General features: G+C 35.1%; 1 protein-coding gene across 1 annotated transcript; it reads left to right on the forward strand.

Moving 5' to 3' along the window:
* The first annotated feature begins 740 nt into the window (after positions 1-740).
* Positions 741-2992, forward strand: LOC141588216 (uncharacterized). The gene is made up of 4 exons (XM_074409670.1): positions 741-998; positions 1091-1180; positions 1296-1370; positions 2915-2992. Exons 1-4 carry the CDS (start codon positions 741-743, stop codon positions 2990-2992), a joined length of 501 nt encoding a protein of 166 aa, XP_074265771.1.
* The last annotated feature ends 13941 nt before the right edge of the window (positions 2993-16933 follow it).

Below are 16933 nucleotides of genomic sequence, written 5' to 3' on the forward strand. Positions count from 1 at the left end.
TTTTTATTACTTGTCGTTCTAAGCTATTTGGTTTTTTGTTTTATACATGTCGTTTTAGCTTAACATCAATAGTGTGTTTCAATTTTCAAGATTTGGTTATAAGAAACCTCTCAATTCACCCAATAAAATGCATTAAAGAAGAGGCAAGTGGTAATTAGTTCACAGTTTTCCATAGTGTTTTTTTCAATTGTTTATATATACTAACGATTTGAATTGTTAACATGCAGTGATTATGCCGAACATTTTTCGCCGTATAATTGGGAGCAATAGTAAGGCAAACGCATCTCAACGGAATCGGGAGGACGAAGAGGTTGAGGATGAGGAAAATCCTGAATTTCCATCAACTAGACAGGAGAACATGCAGGTGATTCTCTCAGAGGCCCGTGCTCGGCCAGATCATTATTGGTAAGTTTATGTTAATTTTTCTTAAGTTTAAAAAAACTTTAACATTTACAGTTTTAATTTCAAATATTTATGTGTTTTTCAGGTGGGATGACGAAGCAATCAAGAAATATGTTACTTGGTCATTCACCGTAACACAGAGATGAGTACTTCACTAGGTGGGGTGAAGCGAGTAACGCACAACGTCAGAAGATGTGGAATTACTTTGCGGTAATTATGTTTTTCAATAATAATTTTAATAATTTTCTTAAGTTTATAAGAATTTTCCAAAGTTTTATATAACTAATTTCACACTTGTTTTTTGAAACAGACTCATGTAAGATCCATCGATCCTGGGTATGATCCTATTCCGAGTGGCGGCGAGGGTAACGAGGCGGATTACCACTCTTATCAATGGAATAAAATATAACAAGAAACCGCCAAAGTGGGTGCCTGTTTCTTGGTTGGAGAACCTTAGGAATAGGCCAAATGATCCTACTTTTGCCAAACATTCGAAAATCAACACGGCAAATAGGAAGTCGGGTGGGAAAGATGGGAAAGCATTGGGCACCCACACTCTTGGTCGTAAGAGTTGCTCCGATGCTTTCAAGGAATTGGTAAGTATTGTTTATATTGCTTTTAAAAAGTGGTTAATATATATGATTGACAAAAATATACTTGATTTTACTTGTTTCCTGAATAATTTCAGGGTCAAGAGGCCACCCCCCACAAGATGTTCATGAAGACGAAGAAAAATAAGAAGGGCGAGTGGGTTAACCCTCGAGCGGCTGATGTTGAGGTAAATTCTTGAATTTAATTTAATATTTATTTTTATTACAAAGAACGATAATCTCTTTCTTATAAAGATAGGTATATATATATATATCATTTCTGACGATTTTCTATTTTTTCAGCGTGATTTCCAAGAGGAGATGAGGCAGCCATTGCCACCTGGACAGTCTCCGACGAGATTCGAGGCCTACTACAAGGTCTGTAGGAGGATTTGACGAGAAGAACCGGATGTTTGGGACAGGACCTACAGGGGCCCAAATATGGTATGATCTTCCTCCTAACAAAGCTGGGCGACGGTCTTTGTCTTATGCTCCTAGCATGATTTCACAGCTTTCCACCCAAATGAATGATGAGCGAGCCGCTCGAGTTGCTCTTGAAAGACAGGTTCAAGAACAATTTGAAGAAATGGCGGCAATGAGAAAGGCTTGGGCTGATTTGCAAGCATCTCAACCCCCAAACACGTGTTCACAATTTACTCCACATAGACGGGATGACTTTGGGGGTGGTGATGACGGGTTTGGAGGTATTGGTGGTAGTTTTATTGACCCTATAAACACTTAGAGCCTTTAAGTTAGAGCCTTTAGGTTAGAGCCTTTAGGTTAGAACTTTAGTTTAGTTAGTATTGTCGTCTAGTAAGTATGAAAGACATGGTAAAACAATTCTCTGTTTAATTTGTAAGACAATGTACAAATTTGACTATGTTTTTATGTAAAACAATTTGCGTCCCCTTCTCTTTTGTTGTCTATTGATTCCGCATTAGCGGTCGACGTGAAAATGGATTCCGCTTGGCGGTCGACGATTGGATGTGTTTTGCAGGTTTTGTTTATATTGGAAACGATGCAAATAGGCATCGTGGTTGGCAAAGCAGGCTCAGATTTGAAACGATGCAAAAACGATCGTGGTGGGCAAAGCAGCAGCCGTTTCCAGGCCAACTTTGTTTTTTAATAGATCCGACGGAAATTCCGTCAGTAATTTTAAAATACCGACGGAATTTCCGTCACTGCTTTCCCTCTCCATTTTCCAGAATTAACAGGAAAAGGCCACGTGTCCCTGGAACTGACGGAAATTCCGTCAGTAAAGTGAGAAAACTGACGGAATTTCCGTCACTACCCCATGGTATTTTGATTTCAGAATCTTACGTGGAATGCCACGTGTCAGACACAACCGACGGAATTTCCGTCAGGAATGCAAAACACTGACGGAAATTCCGTCACTTTTGACCTATAAATAAAGACGGATTTTCCGTCAAATATCCGTCGTCGTGTTCGGAAGATCGCGGAAATTCCACAAGATGTATTTTTCGACGAAATAAGCTGACCCCTGATTCCTGACGGAATTTCCGTCGGGAACGTGAAATACCGACGGAAATGCCGTCAGTATGGGCTTTATTTTTCCGTCAGTTTCCCGCGTTTTTCCTGTAGTGTATGCTTTTCAAACTTGCAAATCCGACAACGAATATTATTAACACAATAGTAATTATTCTGAGTCATGCAAATCATATTTGCAAATCATTCGTCAATAATACGGTTTTAAATAGCCTTTTTAACAATCTTTTAAAACGGTTTGAAATAACCTTTTTTATAACCAGGAGACTCCCCTTGGGTCGTTGTCTGACTCGCGCCCCAAAAGGCCGTCTATTTTCATGTTCTAAAACTTAGGCAGAGCCCTTTATCTCGCCAATAGGCTCGCGCCTTAACAGGGCTGCCTGGCACTGTTCTGTCCCATTTTGGTACTTGTCTAGGACGATCCCGATTATGGTTTATCTGCATACGTGACGGATCAGATTGACGAGTTTGCATTTCATAATTTGTCTTTTTGACACCCTTTTTCAATAAATGGATCGTGTTAAGCATCATAACCCAAACTTGGTAAATGGATGTTTAATTTCTGTTTCCACATGCAAATCAATCTAAATCCAACTCGACATCAATTACTTATTAGGAAATTCTCACATGTTAGGTTAAAACTTTTGGATGTGCATTCATGCATTTACACCGTTTTATCAACTTTTGCACTTAAACAACCACGATCGATCAGTAGAGGCCGCTAACGCGGGCGGGATTGGGTGTCCGATTAAAGGGCTTCCCAATACGTACCCTCACCCCTTACTCAGAACCTTTTGATAGTGGATGGCCTTATCCAGGGCGTACGAGAGTCATTTTAGGCATAGAATACAAAAAGGGGCGAGTCCTTATCTTTAGTACCTATGTCAAACACCACTTTTTGCCGTGATTGACCTAGGTATAAAGTGGATTCGAACAGGTTCCAAGCATCCCACAAATTCTTGGTGGCGACTCCGAACATCTCTGCATCGTTTCAAGACCTTTGCTGAGACGAAACCGACCGATCTAAAGCGATCCAGTCGAAAGTATTTTTACGTCACCGAGCGTGGCTTTCAAAAGACCGCTGCATGTCCACAGATTGGCTTGGCGTGCAGGTGTCCCGTGACTACGGACCGGTAGGCGGCATCGCGCCCGCAGACCGGCCTGTGGCTCATGTCCACAGATTGGCGACTCCGCTGGGGAAAACTAGGACACTTGTGTCTTTGTGATCCTTAGAGGAGAAACTCGAACGAGGTCGTGGTTAAAGTGGATTAATTGATATTACGGTCATAAGTCGGGTTCCTTGTCCGGGCCCACAACCTAACCTTTATCGACCAATTGGCTCGTCCCGTTGGCGTGAGTTTTCTCATCCCCGCGTTTCAAATCCCGATTGAGTCAAGGATACCGTTGACGTTACACAATTCTGTTTCATCAAATAGCTTTCATCACCTTCGAGCAGGAGGCTAGGGCACCCTCCTTACACATTTTGTTTGGATTGGTATCCCTCTCGCAAATCGGGGTTTGATTGTTTGGTGTATAACCCACCCTTTCAAGCCAAAACCCGTGTCAGCATTATGCATAATATAATGAAACTGCGAGTGCTTATGTGTTATGTGATCATAAGTCCTTCCGTGTCATTTCAAACTTTCAAAAACCCCTTTTTATGCCGTTATAATGGCCATTTCAAAACTCGATCTTTCGCCGACCGTTGCACGCCTTTTTAGGCTGTCGTAATGACGATTTTTAAATCCCGGTTTTTATAACCATTTTAAAAGCACGTTTTATGCCGTCGTAATGGCGATTTTCAAACTCGGTTTTTATAACCATTTCAAAACACCTTTTTATGCCGTCGTGATGGCGATTTTCAAACTCGGTTTTTTATAACCGTTTCAAAACACCTTTTTATGCCGTTATAATGGCCATTTCAAAACCCGTTTTTTATAACCGTTTCAAAACACCTTTTTATGCCGTTATAATGGCCATTTCAAAACCCATTTTTTATAACCGTTTCAAAACACCTTTTTATGCCGTTATAACGGCCATTTCAAAACCCGGTTTTTATAACCATTTCAAATACGCCTTTTTATGCCGTTGTAATGACGATTTCAAACCTTGGTTTTAAAAGACCATTTCAAAATCACCTTTTCACGTCGTCATAATGGCCGTTTCAAACCTCGGTCTCTCGCCGACCGTTGTATTCTCAAAGCGCCCTTTTACGCCGTCGTAATGACGAATTTTACCCTCAAATTTTCAAAATTCGAAATCAACTTTTAAACAAAAACATTTTTTTAAACCGTCGCAATGACGATTTTCAAACCCGGTTTTCTACAACAATTTCAACACGCCTTTTCTAAGCCGTCGTAATGACGATTTCGATTCTCACAAATTTTTGATTTGCATACCGTCTTTCAAAGGTTGAAACGGTTTTCTAACCCGTCGTAATGACGAATTCAATCCTCATAATTTCCAATTTCAAATCATTTGAAAACAAATTTAACCATTTTCAAAATTCAAATTCAAAATCAAATCTTTGAAAACCAATTTAACCGTTTTCAAATTTCAAATCCAATTTCAAATCATTTGAAAACAAATTCAACCGTTTTCAAATTTCAATTCAAAATCAAATCTTTGAAAACCAATTTAACCGTTTTCAAATTTCAAATCCAACTTCAAACCCTTTGGAGACAAATTTAACCGTTTTCAAATTTCAAATTCAAAATCAAATATTTGAAAACAAATTTAACCGTTTTCAAATTTCAAATTCAATTTCAAATCTTTGAAAACAAATTTAACCATTTTCAAATTTCAAATCCAATTTCAAATCTTCGAAAACCAATTTAACCGTTTTCATATTTCAAATCCAACTTCAAACCATTTGAAAACAAATTTAGCCATTTTCAGATTTCAAATCCAATTTCAAACCATTTGAAAACAAATTTAACCGTTTTCAAATTTCAATCCAAAATCAAACCATTTGAAAACAAATTTAACCATTTTCAAATTTCAATCTAAAATCAAAACTTTGAAAACAAATTTAACCGTTTTCAAATTTCAATTCAAAATCAAATCTTTGAAAACAAATTTAACCGTTTTCAAATTTCAATTCAAAATCAAATCTTTGAAAACCAATTTAACCGTTTTGAGATTTCAAATCAAAACTCAATCTGTGAAAACAAATTTAACCGCTTTCAAATTTTTAACACAATTTCAAAATCCTTGAAAACAAATTTAACCGTATTCATGGCCATTGTGATGACGATTCCAAATTCTTCAATTCTCGATTTTCAAATTCCTGATTCGGAATTTCAAAAGCCGTCTTCGGAAACAACACATTGTTTTCAGAGCCGTCGCAATCTCAACTCAAACCGTCTTTTGAAAACAAACCTAAGACAACCGTTTCAACTGGCCGACCTTCTAAAGATCCTTACTCTTTGGAAGCCGTCCTTAAAACGACAAATGAATCTTTTTGAAAATTTCTATTTTCGAAAATTTCAGTCCACCTTTCCGATTCAGCCTCGAGTCGATTAGACTCCCGTCGATTTGAAGTCAAGTCGCCTAGATAACGTCGAATCTCTGCCGAAGTTAGTACCTACCTTTTGGTCTAGGTCGTGTCGCCTAATTGTCGAGACATCTTCAATGGCATTCGCAGAGTCGAAACCTCTCGGGCATTAAACCCATTTTTGCCCTACATTACGGGTCAAAGGTCAAGTTTGTGTACATGTCTTGTCCAACGGCGTCAAGCCGTCAACACACATCCAAACTAAGTCAGAAGTCGTCTGTCTATGCATCACTATGCCAAAGTTGACACTGTCTAGGCATCACTATGCCAAAGTTGACACTCGAGTCTAAGTTCAAAGTCATGCACCAAGAGTTCAAACATAAGAGGTCATTCACGATCTTTAATGAACTCATAACCTAGTCACACCGTCGCGTCTTCACGACATAACTGGCTTTTATACATATGTGTCATACTTGCCTTTGTTTGTGCAATCCCTTGCCAAGATAAGTTATAACGCCTATCGTTATGTCAAATAGGAATCCCTTGGGTGCCATCGATCGCCAACCGGAAACTCAAGAAGCTGATCAACCTTCATCCGCCATGACTTCTGCCGAAACCAATAACATGGTCCTTCGACTCCTAGCTACCATGGAAAACTTGAGCACTCGTCTCTCCCAGATTGAGGACAAAATGATAACCGGGAATTTTACCTCTTCTGATATTGAGCAAAGGGTTAAGCTTCTTGAAAGTCGGCTAGTTGTCAACGACAAAACCAACCCTAGTTGAAAGGCTACCAAAACCAGACAACCTCATAGGTCCTTCCCTGATCTGGGTATGCCTTATGCCATAGCCTTGGAAAGGCTAATCTCCAAAGGAAAACTCCAACCAATTGGTCCAACTTCGGACCCTCTACCAAACAAGCGAGGTCGAACATGGAATAGAAACCTATTTTGCCAATATCACCAAGGTCGCGGACATGACACTGAAATGTGTCTCCCTCTAAAAGGCGTTATCCTTGATATGATTGAAAAGGGCGAGTTACCATTACCTCCCTCAGCAAACAACAAAAACAACCCTCCAGAAAACCCTATTGGACACAGTCAGGAATCTTCCTTAGACTCCTCTCACCTCATCTCTCCTGACGATGATGCTCTCCGTCTCCATCAACAACATATTCTCAAAGTTGCAAGTTGCTATCGATGACTTGAACACTCGGGTAGCTAATTTGGAGAAGAGGTTTGGTAGTACCGAAAATGAACCTGGCCATCAAGGAGAAAACCAACCCTCCGATCACCAACTAACAGCTGTTGAATGTAACACTCGCCATTTTTGTAATCTATTTTCGTAACCGTATTTTATTTATGATTACGATTTGATTTGTATGACTCGGAATTTATTTGTGAGCCATTTCTTTTCTTCCTTTGAATTCTTAAGTTCTCTTATGTCTCGAATATTTCCGCGTTTTCGAGAATTATTGTTATTTCTAACTATTTCAGCTTCGCCTTATTTATTCATTTAATTCGTATTCTAATTCTATTCCGAGTTAATTCGTTGGACTTCGGAAATTATTTCTATTGAACCCTATTTTTATTCTTATTCATTTCTAATCTCATATATTTTAATTCTTATTTATGAGATTTAAATTTTTATCTTTTAATTCACGGTTTTGATGTATTTATTTAATTAAATCCGTTCTTAGTTGATTTGCAGTCCAATTTTTCAAATGGACCGAGTTTTATTCAAATGATCATTTTAAGATCAAAACCTAAGCCTTTTACCGAGATATTTTAAAAGGTGTTTAACATCTTTTTATTTTATTTGCTCACAAAATACTCCCTCCTATTCCAGATAACCGTCCCATTGTCCATTTCCGTCTATTCACAATAATGTCCCATTGTCCATTTTTGGTAAGTGTTGTGTAGTCCAAATTCAATTCCATTTCCGTCTATTCACATAACTGTCCCATTGTCCGTTTTGTGTGGTCTAAACTCACTTTCTTAATCCTTGTGTCATCTTCACAATGGGACATTTTTCTAGAATAGGAGGGGGTATCTTATTATTCACACATTTATCCCTCTTGCAAAAAATTATTGAACGTAACCCTGCTTCCTGCTTCCGCCGTTCTTCTCTGCTCAAAAAAAATCTACGTACGTGTTTGCCTTCTTGCTTCTTTATTTCCGTTTTACAAATTATTCTACGTACGTGCTTGCCTTCTTGCTTCTTTATATGGATCGACCTTATCTCATCATCCGTTCATCCTATTCTAAGGGTTTGTAGAGGAGATATTGAAGGCTAGCAAATGTGGATTCGGATTCTAACAAGGTAACTTCGACATTACTCGGTATTACATTGATTTAATTGTTGTAGTTGTATGTATTATTGGATTTTTAATGTTTTATGATGATTTATTGATACATATGATTTTCAAAACCTTTAATTTCTGATCTCTTGATATCCATAATTTATTTTGACTATGTATAATTTTATTTTGTCAATAGAGTATTTATTTTGGTTTATTTACAAGTTTTATGATCAAATCGATTATTATGATATAAAGATAGTATAAATTCTTTTTTATGATTTCCAGGAGGTGTAAATTATTTTTCTGGGTTAAATGATAGATTTCAAGATACCATGAATTTTCGTGGTAATTATTTTGGAGTTTTAGTATTTATTTCGTGATTTAAAGTATTGATGCAGTTTCTGCGATTATAGCGATTCCGTTCGGTTTTAATTATGTTAAAAATACTAAATCAAATTGTAAATTCACGAAACTTTAATATGTGGCAGACAAATGGAGTATTAGGTTGTGTATAAAATGTTAGGTCTTAAATCATTATTTTCGATTTATGATGTTTTTTACAAGTTTGATGAAAACCGTTGTTAAATCAGTCAAATATGTTCGTCTGTTTGTAAAAATCATATCAACTGTTTTTATTTCGAATTTGCAAAAGTGTAAAGAATAAACTCATGCAATTTTAAAGTGTAGAGTCTGCATAAAAAATTTCATAAGATTTAAACTTACGGTTTGGTCAGAAAATATTACTTGTGAACAGCTCGCCTGTAAAACGCGTTTCTGACTTTTCTCAAAGATTCATTTTTAAAATATAATTTTCTTTTGATACAGTAGCTAATCTTTTTCTCAAAGAAGATTTATAATGTTTAATTATGTCTAAAATTATGCCTTGCCTTAAAATGTTTTCTAAAAGTGGATTTATGAACTGAAAGTTTATGGGTGACGTTTTCTGACAGTTTTTAGAAATGAATTTTTAGACCCTGATACTTTCGTAATTTAAAGTTTGTCAAAACATAAAAGTTGTAGCTAAAAGCTACAGGAAATCATGAAAATTGGGCTTGCATCATTTCGATTTTTCTGTAATTAATTATGAATTTTATAATATTGCTGTTCAGTTTTATAAACTAATGTAGAGCTCCGTCTCTTTAAAGCCTAAGTAATAAGTCTTTACTAAAGTACCTTAATTCAAAGGGTGGTCTTTAAAGTTTAATTTCAGTAACTTAATTTATTTAATGTCCTTAAATATATTTTTATACTTTTGGATTTAAGTTTAAGTTTTCTAATTCGAAGAAAATAAAAGTGTAGTTCACTTACGAACCATTTGAATAATATACTATATCACTTGGGATATTTTAAGTTTGGAGTAATGAAAGTAAAGGCAAAGAATAATAAACTAAGGCATACGGTTTTACTAAAACAGCTATATGGTTGGGTATCCTGCGGGCGGTACAGATCGTCGTAGAGTCATGTACATGTACTTAGACTAGGACTTCGCACTGCGTGGTAAGTCGTGTCCTATTATAGTTTGTTGTCTAGTTAGTGAGCTTGGAGTTGGTCATCTTAGCGTGACACTGGGTTCCCGAAACTAGTAAAGATGCTGCGGTGTCAAAAGTATAGCTAAAGTGGATATCTAGCCTGAACTAAATTATTTCCATTCTACCTTTTGAATATTTTGCTTTTAAGCATGCAGCACGTTGGTTAACGTGATTTGGTAATCATATTTTGTTACTTATGTTTTATAACATTTCAATTTACTTTGATATATTATTTGCATCTGTAACATTTATATCATGTGATATGGCTGGGAGAACGCAAGTTACTCCCTTTGATTGTGGTCATTATGTTTATAACATGATAGGTGTTAGCTTTGCTGGGGATTTCTGTGTGAGCTAGCGAGTAGTTTGCAGATCCTACTCTGTTCTTTCTGCTTTCTTTTATGGTTTTAGTCTTGAACACTTTTGGAGGTTTTCTTTATTTTCGCCCTTTTATAAAAGTGGCATTTGTTTAGACTTAACCATTTAATTTTATCCTTGAGAATTTTATACATTCTCAATTTATAACAGTTAGAACTTTTATCTTTGTGTATTTAATCCCATTCGATAGTGTTTCCGCCACTGTTTTGTACTAGATTTTATAGGGGATTAAAGTTGGTATCAGAGCATCACTGCTCCCGACGCTCACACATTGATCATTAGGAAAATACCTAATAAATGTTTTGACTAAATAAATTATTTAGTGAGAGATGGGTAGAAATCAATAAGGACTTGGATGTTAGTCTATGTATTCCTGTAAAATCAATGACTAGCATTGAATCTATGTTTTATTTCTCCGATGAAGAAGATGAACGATGGTGGACATGGACGTGGTGTATTCCCGGACCAGAACGCGATCATTATGGTGATATTGAACTCGCTCCACAATCTAGCTGAACGAGTGGAGAACTTGATGCCACAAGGAAGGGACAATGGTAGTTCCAGCCTAGATTCAGTCTTGCTCAAGCTGCAGACCAGTTGGCCAAGAGTAGACTCAAGTTTCCCGATGGTGCAGTAGACCAAGAGATAATTACACTGTGAATCTGTTAGATGAAGCGACCCAAGACTCGTGTGTTTATTTCTCTACCAGAAGATGGAGCGACCTAGTAAGCCCTCTTGCAACTCTAGAGCCTTGAAATTCCTTCTCTGGTCTCAGACCTTGTTAGTCTATGATCATCGTTCTTCTTTCATTAACTTTTCCGTCTTAGCTGCTTCTTATGTCCTTATTATAAATTTTCATCTCCTATTCTGATGAATTAATCCTTCTTTGTGATTCTTCCACATTGGTATCTATTCTCTTGAGATTCATTGGTTAAACTGACTCTTTCTTAGAGAAATGTGATGGAAGTTAAGTAGGTTTGAGGTCTAGTGAAGCGTTACTTATGGTTTGAGGATAGTGCGTTTTACCCTTAATGTCTATCTGGTAAGAACTGTTATTTCTTGAGGATTAACTTGAATGGTGAGTAGTGGATTATGGAGTTAGAATTTTGGCGTAGTTAATGGTTTCGGATTATAGGTAATTTACATATTTTGGACTGGAGGTGATTAAGGCTTTATAGTATCCATGTGTCATTTTTGGTTGATCTAGATTAATCTCAGTTTCTATTCTTAGGGATTTAGATTGTTGAGTTCTGATGTAAGGTTGTAACCTTGGAACTTTTGGTTGTGTGGCTTAACTTTATTTGGGTTGTTTAGTGTTAACCTTGGAAATAAGGAGTGTCTTAGCTCAACTGCAGTTTGGATTGATTATATTAATTTGAAGAATTAGGAACCTGAAATTGGGAATTACGTATACCTATCATATCTTAATGTCTTAACCTTAATACTGGTATTTCTCGGAGGAATATTTTGGTCCGAATTACCTTAAAGGAAATTGTTGTTGGATGACCTTATATGGTCGAAATTGTTGCTTGGTTGAGTTCTTAACCCCCTAGCTGTTGCAGTGTTATGATTGGGAATTTAATGAACTTCTAAAAGACTTTGATGGACTTCTAAGAGAGCTTTATCTTCTTTAGATTGTACTTGTGGATGTTAGAGGCATTGTTGCTTTCAGTTCAGAGGAATTCTCATCAGAGCTTTGTTAGACGATGTTTTCTGTTTGGTGTTTCGAGGAGTCTTATTGATTTGATAACTTGAGGGATTTAGTTAGTCGGTTGGATGTTGAAGTACTTGATGGATTTTTACCATGATGTTTTGAGAGGATGATCAGTCATGTAAGGATTTGAGATGGAAGTTGTGTTAATCGATAATTTTGGAGGATGTAGACAAGGAAGTTTGGCAATTCTGAGCTTGACAACTTAGTTGCCTAAGTTTAATAACCTTGGTGTTATTTTCGATGGAAATAGAAAAAGCTTGGGTTCCATAGAGGAGTCGTACCAAGAATCTTGAGATCTTTAACCTCTTCTGTAATCCTTGAGAGAGCTTTGTATATATAGCTCTTGAATCTCTCATTCTCACTTCTTCACCTGAGCATTTGTTACTACCTTAACCTTGGCTTAAGTTTGAAAGCTTTTACCTTTAGCCTTTTTCCTCGAATATTTCTGTTTTATACAAGGTTTGACTCCAAAGTACTGATTATCTTGAAAATTTATGATTTCAAAGTGTTAAACTTCTATTTTCGTTTTACTCTTGGTTAGTATCTAAATTTTGTCTTGTCTTGTCTTGTCTTGGAATGTTTTTAAAACTCGTTTGAAAGTATTTCGGAATTGTTTCGAAAATTTTTGTTTGGATGCTTCTAAAACTTTCAAAAGTTATGTTGTATTTACAAATTCGATTTGTACAAAGGTTTTAAGTAAAATTTGCACTCCTTCTTTTGAATCTCGAGATGTTTATCCCCTTTCATAATCCTTGAGAGAGTTATATATGACTCTTAAATCTTTCTCTCCCTTGCTTTAGTTTCAAAACTTTTGTCTTGATTTACCGTTGACCTTTTTCCTCGGATATTTCCATTTTATACAAGAGTTTCTACTTTTACAAAGTTTGATTCTCGTAAATTTTAATTTTGATTAATGATTTAAAAACTTTAATTTCATAGTTAGTGTTACTCTGGATTAGTGTCTAAACTTGGTTTTGTTTCAAAATGTCTTAAAAGTCGTTTGGAAATATGCTGGAATTGTTTCAAATAAAGTTATTTAATGCATAAAAAAAAAGTATTCAAATGTTATGTTGTATATACAAATTTGATTTCTCGTTAGCCTTTTTCTTTGAGAAATTCCATTTTACACAAAATATTTTGACTTTTATAAAAATATTTTGATTATCTTGGAAATTTTGAATTATGACTAGCTTCAAAGTTTTGAACTTCTCATTCTCTTTTAGTTTTGGGTTATCATTTAAATTTGGTTTTGTTTCGAAATGACTTGAAATTCGTTTGAAAATACTTCCGAATTTTGTTTTTCAATACTTTGATGCCTTGAGAAACTTTCAAAAGGGGTGTTATATTTTCAAAATTTGATTTGTTCAAAGGTTTTAGGTAAAATTGGCACATTTACTTTTGAATTTCGACATTGGTGGATGCTAGGACTTGTCATTAAAGACGTCTAATGACCGGTTCAGTACTTGCTGATGCATGGTTGTAAGACTTGATTTTTCCAATGTTTACTTACCCTTATCTTGGACGACATAATCCTGGTTCGCGACAGTATTCTCTCGTTCCATGAGATGAGACAGGTGATTTTTAATAGTTCAATTTTGAAAACTGGTTTAAAAATTGTTTGACCTCAACGATGATTTTTTCGAATTTAAGTGCTAACTGAAATGATTTAGAACAAAAAAAAAAAAAACAAAAAAAAAATTCCAGTTCTTTAAATTTTGTTTTCTACTTTTAAGTTTCGAGGACGAAACTTTTTCTTAGTGGGGGAGGTTGTAACACCCGCCATTTTTGTAATCTATTTTCGTAACCGTATTTTATTTACGATTACGATTTGATTTGTATGACTCGGAATTTATCTGTGAGCCATTTCCTTTCTTCCTTTGAATTCTTAAGTTCTCTTATGTCTCGAATATTTCCTTGTTTTCGAGAATTATTGTTATTTCTAACTATTTCAGCTTTGCTTTATTTATTCATTTAATTCGTATTCTAATTCTACTCCGAGTTAATTCGTTGGATTTCGGAAATTATTTCTATTGAACCCTATTTTTATTCTTATTCATTTCTAATCTCATATATTTTAATTCTTATTTATGAGATTTAAATTTTTATCTTTTAATTCACGGTTTTGATTTATTTATTTAATTAAATCCATTCTTAGTTGATTTGCAGTCCAATTTTTCAAATGGTCCGACTTTTATTCAAATGATCATTTTAAGATCAAAACCTAAGCCTTTTACCGAGATATTTTAAAAGGTGTTTAACATCTTTTTATTTTATTTACTCACAAAATATCTTATTATTCACACATTTATCCCTCTTGCAAAAAATTATTGAACGTAACCCTGCTTCCGCCGTTCTTCTGCTCAAACAAAATCTACGTACGTGCTTGCCTTCTTGCTTCTTTATTTCCGTTTTACAAATTATTCTACGTACGTGCTTGCCTTCTTGCTTCTTTATATGGATCGATCTTCTCTCATCATCCGTTCATCCTATTCTAAGGGTTTATAGAGGAGATATTTAAGGCTAGCAAATGTGGATTCGGATTCGTAACAAGGTAACTTCGACGTTACTCGGTATTTCATTGATTTAATTGTTGTAGTTGTATGTATTATTGGATTTTTAATGTGTTATGATGATTTATAGATACATATGATTTTCAAAACCTTTAATTTCTTATCTCTTGATATCCATAATTTATTTTGACTATGTATAATTTTATTTTGTCAATAGAGTATTTATTTTGGTTGATTTACAAGTTTATGATCAAATCGATTATTATGATATAAAGATAGTATAAATTCGTTTTTATGATTTCCAGGAGGTGTAAATTATTTTTCTGGGTTAAATGATAGATTTCAAGATACCATGAATTTTCGTGGTAATTATTTTGGAGTTTTAGTATTTATTTCGTGATTTAAAGTATTGATGCAGTTTCTGCGATTATAGCGATTCTGTTCGGTTTTAATTATGTTAAAAATACTAAATCAAATTGTAAATTCACGAAACTTTAATATGTGGCAGAGAAATGGAGTATTAGGTTGTGTATAAAATGTTAGGTCTTAAATCATTATTTTCGATTTATGATGTTTTTTACAAATTTGATGAAAACCGTTGTTAAATCTGTCAAATATGTTCGTCTGTTTGTAAAAATCATATCAACTGTTTTTATTTCGAATTTGCAAAAGTGTAAAGAATAAACTCATGCTATTTTAAAGTGTAGAGTCTGCATAAAGAATATCATAAGATTTAAACTTACGGTTTGGTCAGAATAAATTACTTGTGAACAGCTCGCCTGTAAAACGCGTTTCTGACTTTTCTCAAAGATTCATTTTTAAAACATAATTTTCTTTTGATACAGTAGCTAATATTTTTCTCAAAGAAGATTTATAATGTTTACTTATGTTTAAAATTATGCCGTACCTTAAAATGTTTTCTAAAAGTGGATTTATGAACTGAAACTTTATGGGTGACGTTTTCTGACAGTTTTTAGAAATGAATTTTTAGACCCTGATACTTTCGTAATTTAAAGTTGGTCAAAAAATAAAAGTTGTAGCGAAAAGCTACAGGAAACCATGAAAATTGGCCTTGCGTAATTTCGATTTTTATGTAATTAATTATGAATTTTACAATACTGCTGTTCAGTTTTATAAACTAATGTAGAGCTCCGTCTCATTAAAGCCTAAGTAATAAGTCTTTACTAAAGTACCTTAATTCAAAGGGTGGTCTTTAAAGTTTAATTTCAGTGACTTAATTTATTTAAAGTCCTTAAATATATTTTTATACTTTTGGATTTAAGTTTAAGTTTTCTAATTCGAAGAAAATAAAAGTGTAGTTCACTTACGAACCATTTGAATAATATACTATATCACTTGGGATATTTTTAAGTTTGGAGTAATGAAAGTAAAGGCAAAGAATAATAAACTAAGGCATACGATTTTACTAAAACAGCTATATGGTTGGGTATCCTGCGAGCGGTACATATCGTCGTAGAGTCATGTACATGTACTTAGACTAGGACTTCGCACTGCATGGTAAGTCGTGTCCTATTATAGTTTGTTGTCTAGTTAGTGAGCTTGGAGTTGGTCATCTTAGCGTGACACTGGGTTCCCGAAACTAGTAAAGATGCTGCGGTGTCAAAAGTATAGCTAAAGTGGATATCTAGCCTGAACTAAATTATTTCCATTCTACCTTTTGAATATTTTGCTTTTAAGCATGCAACACGTTGGTTAACGTGATTTGGTAATCATATTTTGTTACTTATGTTTTATAACATTTCAATTTACTTTGATATATTATTTGCATCTGTAACATTTATATCATGTGATATGGCTGGGAGAACGTCGAGTTACTCCCCACTGATTGTGGCTGTTATATTTATAACATGATAGGTGTTAGCTTTGCTGGGGATTTCTGTGTGAGCTAGCAAGTTGTTTGCAGATCCTACTCTGTTCTTTCTGCTTTCTTTTATGGTTTTAGTCTTGGAACACTTTTGGAGGTTTTCTTTATTTTCGCCCTTTTATAAAAGTGGCATTTGTTTAGACTTAATCTTTTAATTTTATCCTTGAGAATTTTATACATTCTCAATTTATAACAGTTAGAACTTTTATCTTTGTGTATTTAATCTCATTCGACAGTGTTTCCGCCACTGTTTTGCACTAGATTTTATAGGGGATTGCATTGAAAATGAGGAGTCATCCAATGGTTCCCACATCCATGAACCCACCAACAAAGAACATGAAATTGCCTCGCCAAATACCCTTTTAAAATGCCAAGCAACATCCCAAAAACTTCCCATTGACAACAACCAAATCCTTTTTCCGCCCAGGATTATCAAAAACAAAACTCACAAAAACATCCCCAAAAACACCAATGTTGAAACCATGGGAAAACATCAAAGTGTTTTCACAGATCTGGGAATAGCATATGGCACTGCTCTGGGAATACTTGCTTCAGAAGGAATGCTGCAACCCATTGATCCGACTCCGGACCCACCAGAACACAAAAGAACCCGATTCTGGG

This window comes from Silene latifolia, chromosome 6, assembly GCF_048544455.1.
Source record: "Silene latifolia isolate original U9 population chromosome 6, ASM4854445v1, whole genome shotgun sequence".
Classification (NCBI taxonomy): domain Eukaryota; kingdom Viridiplantae; phylum Streptophyta; class Magnoliopsida; order Caryophyllales; family Caryophyllaceae; genus Silene; species Silene latifolia.